This window comes from Chiloscyllium plagiosum, unplaced genomic scaffold, assembly GCF_037043375.1.
Source record: "Chiloscyllium plagiosum isolate Xiang-an unplaced genomic scaffold, Cpla_swu_hap1 HiC_scaffold_24, whole genome shotgun sequence".
In the NCBI taxonomy this organism is placed as follows: domain Eukaryota; kingdom Metazoa; phylum Chordata; class Chondrichthyes; order Orectolobiformes; family Hemiscylliidae; genus Chiloscyllium; species Chiloscyllium plagiosum.
Window position 1 is genome coordinate 53,952,343 of NW_028270162.1, and position 6,510 is coordinate 53,958,852.

The window sequence follows — 6,510 nt, forward strand, 5'->3', positions numbered from 1 at the left end:
AACAAGAGTGGAGTGTCGAACATCACACAAATGTACATGCAATCATCTGAACAATGTCCAAAATTTGGATATCTGGACAAAGCTGAATTTCCCTATGTAGGTTCACTTGAAGAAGTGATTGAAGAAAGAGAGTCAGATGTCCAGCACAGAAACAGACCCTTCGGTCCAACTCGTCCATGCCAACCAGCTATCCCAACCTAATCTAGTCCCACTTGCCAGCACGTGGCCCATATCCCACAATATTTTAATTACAACAGCTTGCAATACCTGGGCATATGTAAACAATAGCAACAAATACACAGTTTAGATAAACCACTAAGGTTATTTAGAAATTAAAGTTTTAAGAGGTAAGTTTTACAACTAAGAAATCTAGAATAACCATCTCTGAAAATTATTGTTGGTACAAGAGATTTAGTTCTTCAGGGAGATTAGAAAAAAACTGCAAAAATATTTTGAGCAACTACTGTATTTGTTCTAGCAAGCAAAAAGTCTTTAATCATAAGCTTCTACCCAATGACTTAGAGAAGAGAATGCACATTCTTTACCACAGCATTGGAAACATTTTACACTAACAGCAAAGGCAACACATTTGAATCCAATTTTATGCCCTTGTCCTCTCCTCAACCCCAATTATCAGAAACCACTTCACAAAATGTAAAAATAATAATATGGAAGGTGAGTTAATCAATCACATTGGTCAAGTTCAAAACAAGATAAATTTTATCTGTGCTAGCCTTATTGAATTGACTTAATTATGAAGGATACTGATCGGAGTTTCTCCTTATTTACTCAATCTTCACTGTTTGGAGGATTGGTTACCAGATTATAGAGATTTAGGATAACTAACAAAGCCAAAAGAAGATAAATACAATTTTTTCTGAAGTTACAATTATCAGTAACATACTGCCTGAAAAGGTCAGTGGAAGTAGACTCTGATAATTTTCAAAAGCGAATTAGATATTTACTACACAAGAAAAGGAGTGAGCGCAATGGGAGAGGAGCAAGGAAGTGGGACTAACAACACCTTAAAGACCCTACAACAGCATGATAAGCTGAATGGACTCATTGTTCTGGACATATAATTCAATGGAAAATATCACTGAACTTTACCAAGTTGAAAGGTTTTGGTTATTGCAAGCTCTTTCAGAATTAAAAATCACAACACTAGGTGACAGTCCAACAGGTCCAAGCCTGTTGAACTATAATCTGGTGTTGTGATTTTTTTTAAGCTTTGTACATCCCAGTCCAATACCGGTATCTCAATCATTATTTCAGAATTAGCAATAGTCAGAAATTCATTCCATCACAAATCAGCAGTGAAGTCAGAAAAACAAACCAGCAAGGTAGCACTGACACTGCATTATGTTTCCAGTGGATGAACCTCAAGAGCCAGCTGTGTCATAAAATAGAGATTTTCAAAAGAACAATTATATTTGCATTCTTGTGAGGAAACTGTGGCATAAAATGGAAACAGATTGTTGTTAAAAAACCAAAATAAACCCAATTGCACAGATTAACAGAAAAAATGAAAGGTCAAGACAATAGGTACCAGAGCAACAAGCAGAAAATTAAAACAGGGATCAGCGAAATTTAAGTATGATATTCCATATCAGTGAAATATTGCAGCATTATTAATACAGTAATGTTGCTTGAGTGGACAGCAGAGTTAACTTGTATTAAAGACATTCATTTCAACCACAATGCATGCCAATTCAGAACAAATTCTCAAAAAAATAAATTAGTGTCGACTCCTCTCTCGCCTGTTGCAATAATCCTAAAACCATTTTACACAATTTCAAAACATCAACATGATAAAGCCATGGTCGGCATGTAATGAAATCCACAAAAGCAGGACAAGTTGACAAGCCAGTAATGAAAGTGCATGGGCACCTCATGTTTAAATAGAGAAATAGAATGGAAAAGGATGGACACCATGCTACAACAATCCAATTATCACCACAGCTGGAGTATTGTAGAAGATGCTAAGCACAACATTTCAAGAATGCATCAAAAGCCTTATAAAAGAAAGTCAAAAGTAGTTTATGGAATCAAGGGGCTCTAGCAATTTTAAGATCTTAGAAGTGTTATGACAATTCCCTTTGGACAGGATATTAGTGAAAAGGTGACCAATAAAGATTTTCAAGATGGTGAGAGGCTTTGATCGAGTAGAAAGAGAAACACTATTCCCTGTGGCGATTGGGTCAATTACCACAAGAGGAGAAAGTGAGGTCTGCAGATGCTGGAGATCAAAGTTGAAACTTTATTGCTGGAACAGCACAGCAGGTCAGGCAGCATCCAGGGAACAGGAGATTCGACGTTTCGGGCACAGGCCCTTCTTCAGGAAGGGCCTGTGCCCTTCCTGAAGAAGGGCCTGTGCCCGAAACGTCGAATCTCCTGTTCCCTGGATGCTGCCTGACCTGCTGTGCTGTTCCAGCAATAAAGTTTCAACCTCAATTACCACAAGCCATAGATTTAAAAATCACTGGTGGAACAGCGATTGTGGAGATAAGAAATTTTATTCTCAGTTGTCACGATCTGTAACACTATTTTAAAAAAAAAAGCCAAATCTAACTTATTGGAGCATAGACAAAAAACATAGGATGAACTACGCTTCCAAAACAAAAAGCTATACAGACATGACAAGTTGTTTGAACTCCACGTTTAAGCAGAAAGGGCTGTGGAGTAGGACCTGGGTTCTGCAATAGTAGAAAGCACATCTACTGTAGGAATATCTATTTACATAATTGAAGTCTACAAAAGCACTGCTGTAGAGTCACACGGAGCCAGAGGAAAACTAAACCATGCTGTTACGGAGAATTTTACGTTTCAAAAAGCAAGCATCACAAGATAACAAGCATATTCAAACATCATGGAATTAGAGGATGTGTTTGTATATATTTCACCAGATGTCAAAACACTTCTCTGCCTAAAACCGTACAAATAATCTATAGCATCCATTAAGTTAAAAGGCACCATGTGGGAGAAGGTTGTGCCCCAGAGGAAAAGAAATGGCTTGCATTTGATATTTTTTATAAACACACTTCAGGGCGAGACCAAGTGCTGGAACCTAACTTCTAAACTGCTAGATGTTTCCTTACAAATGCAAGGTGATGCCACAGATACCAAAATGTATGAACCTGTGACACCAATTCAAAATACTTTACTTCAATAAAAAGGAAACTATTAATTGTTGAATAAACTACACACCAGTACTTACTATCGACAAGCGCATTCTAGCTCTGTCAGTGGGTGGGTCAAGTATTTTTTACATAGGCTTCACTATTGCATAAGTAACATTTATGCTTGTATATCTTCACCTTAATTTACAACCAAAAAAAACCACAGTCAGGATGTTTTACTCTATTGAGGCATATCTTGCCAGTTAGAGTATAAAAAACAACAACACTTTTCCAAACAGTACTTTCTAAGAACACTGGTGGGACACTTATTTTGAATTGGTTTCTGCCACATATTTTATTTAACCACACAATAACCTAATGCTTCATAGGTTATTAGATCAGCGGTCTAATTGCCCAAGTAATCAGGTCCTCAGAGCAACAGCAAGCCTTGACAAGGAAGTAATTTTTACACAAAAATATGGTATTGTCAAAACTTCTAGCTGACCATGTACTGTTTTACAAAGCACATTTGTCTTGGCAGAGGCACTTCAGTTGAGGGTCTTTCCTGTTAATCTTTAGTCAAAATTCATTACAAAACTATAATTAGTTGGTATGACAACAGAAAAACACATCAGCAGAATTGGAAAGCAATTTAAACAATGATGTGTGAAACAAAAGCTATTACTTGTGTGAATTTTTAAACAGACTGATGTAATGTTTCCTGAAGGGCTTATGCCCGAAACGTCGATTCTCCTGTTCCTTGGATGCTGCCTGACCTGCTGCGCTTTTCCAGTAACACATTTTCAGCTAATGTTCACTTAGGCTAATATCTAGCCATTATTAGTAGCAAGACTACTACAGGAAATGAGATGTAATTTCTAGGATTTAGAAGCTAGCCACAACCAACATTTAAGATTTTTGTGGGAATATTTTGCTGAGATAATAGATGCACACTTTACACCATCATATTAAATGACCTTTTTTTGCAAAAAGAGACTTCTTCAATAGAAGAGAAAGTAAATAGAATGCTTTGTATGAGTATTTCTGCAAATTGCAAATAGTACTTGCAGATGTCCTCTAACCAGTTGTTCAAAAGATATGATTACACACCTCCAGAGTAAGTGGGACTTGTTACTGAGGCATAAGCCTGTTAAATTAAGAAATCAGCCAGTTTTACCTTGGATACAGTTGATTTCAATTTCTGTGGACTGAGGAAGGTAATTTTCTCCTGATTTTCACCCAGCAAGCCTTATTGTAAAATACACAACAGATATTGGGCAACAGTTTGGGCCAGGTTGAATTGGTCACAACAGTCAAACAGATTGAAAATACTCAATATGTAGACTTGCATGAAAAACGACCACTCTGGCAAAAGAATGGACAAGTGCCAAATGCTGTGGAATGACAACTAGGCTTAAACACAAAAACTGCCTGAGGAGTGTAAAGCATTGCTAATGTAAAACTATTGTCTGTCTATAACCATTGAAAAAATGCCCCAGTTTTTCAAGAGATATATATATATAAAATTATATGTAAAATAAACTTATCAGGGTTACCCCTACTCCATATATTTTCAGTAATTTTCTTCCTACCTGAGTGCTGCAAAAGCACTCAGTATCTGCCTTTACGTTTTAGGGCATATTACACAGCTGCAGGAACAATTTTGCAAGTACAGGCAATGAGTCTAGCCTGTTGTAGCAGGCAGAACGTTCCAAAACCATACAGAAAAAAAGCATATCTCCAGGTTGTTTTCTATACTTTGGAAGCAATGTTACTTATTCACTGCACAGCACTCCCGGTGGCCATCAAACGTGTACTACAAAGGACCTCAAAGAGTCCATTACAATTATAAAAGCATTAATTATATTTAAGAGAAAGAACAATTAGTATCGCCAGATTTCGATCTCAGTTTTGCGCCCAGTCCGTTCTATAGCTCATTTGTACTTAAGCACGCCAGTAAACAAATGAGGAACACAAACTACAATTATCTAATCGAAAATACAACAAATAGGCTTTAGGTCCGTTCCAAATTTCAATACTGTATTTGTTGCCTTAAACCCTACACAGTCATCTATTTAATCGCCACTTTCCCGATTTTCAATAAATTCACAGCCTCTTGCCTCATTCGTAATCGTATACATCTAGTTCCAGCTACACTCAATGCCGAGACTCCTACCTTTATCCTCGCCTAGTATGTCCTTCTACAGTTCACTAAAATACTGGAACTTCATTCCCTTCAGGAGCCACAACCCACTTTCCCTAAACGCCTCCAAATTCATGCATTTTTTTCAAACCATCGCATATATTTGATTATTTTGTCCTCATTCCCTCTCGTCTGGACATCTCCAATTCCTACCCTTTTCTCTTTCCCTCCAAATCTCCACCCTCATCTCCTCCAACTCCCAATTTCGCCCAGTGGCCCTGAAGCATCTCGCCTATCCCGATCAGCACGCCCTCCTTTCCCCCGAGGATCCCCAGCCGCCTTTCCTGTTACTCCCTTCTCCTGTTATCCCTCTGTCCACACCACCGGCCCCTAAATCTCTGCCTCCTCTCCCTCTCCCTCCCTCACCCTCACCCCCTCCGTACTCGGACACTCTCCTGTCACCACTACTCTGAAATATCACACTCACCAAACCATGCCATAAGCTCCCTCCCCGATGTAACTGAGGTTAGTGTATCGCGGCCCGGTGTCGAACACCTGCCCACGAATCACTTCAGGCCCGCTTGCGCACTGAGGCAAAGTAGGCGCAGCCGCCATCTTACTCAGATCATCCGGAATGACCAAGGATCGCGCCTATTGGACAGGCAGACGCATGTGACAGGGAGAAGCATGATTGGACCACACTGAACCACCTGATCCAGAACAAGCAGCTAACGACTCGATTGGACTGTGCTGGACCACGTGATGCACGGCGGTGTGGAGTGATTCGATTGGGCAGTTGTGAACCACGTGCCCATAACGGCCAGGGCTCCGATTGATTGGACGATAATTGGCCACGTGGTACTAAACCGCCCTGATGTGAATTGATTGGACAGTGGTGGATCGTCTGATCCAAAGCAGCTGGACGACGGTTAGGGCGCCGAGATGGATTTACAGGTGAAGAATGAAGGGTTGGAAATAAAGCATCTGTTAGTGGAACTCTCCTTAAACGGCCCCTAAATCTTGCAGTCAATGAAATACTTTTGATGCAAATTTAATGTTGTGATGTTGAATAGAACAGCGATTTTCATGTACAGCAAGATTCTATAAAAAGCGTTGGGATATTGACCAAGAGAGGTCCATTCTTACTTCATTCACGGGATGAGGGAGTCGCTGGTTAGACCAGCATTTGTTTCCTATTTCTAATTGTCAGAGGGCAGTTAAGAGTCAACCACATTTTTGTGAATCTGG

At 39.4% G+C, this 6,510-nt stretch overlaps 1 protein-coding gene across 1 annotated transcript in view; it reads right to left on the reverse strand.

Moving 5' to 3' along the window:
* The window catches only part of mapk1 (mitogen-activated protein kinase 1), a 114,267-nt gene extending 108,360 nt beyond the window's left edge, over nucleotides 1–5,907 (reverse strand). Inside the window, exon 1 of the mRNA XM_088000186.1 lies at nucleotides 5,750–5,907. Within this exon, the coding sequence (XP_087856312.1) occupies nucleotides 5,750–5,877 (128 nt within the window). The 5' untranslated portion in view covers nucleotides 5,878–5,907. The remainder of the gene's footprint in view (nucleotides 1–5,749) is intronic.
* Nucleotides 5,908–6,510: the final 603 nt, after the last annotated feature.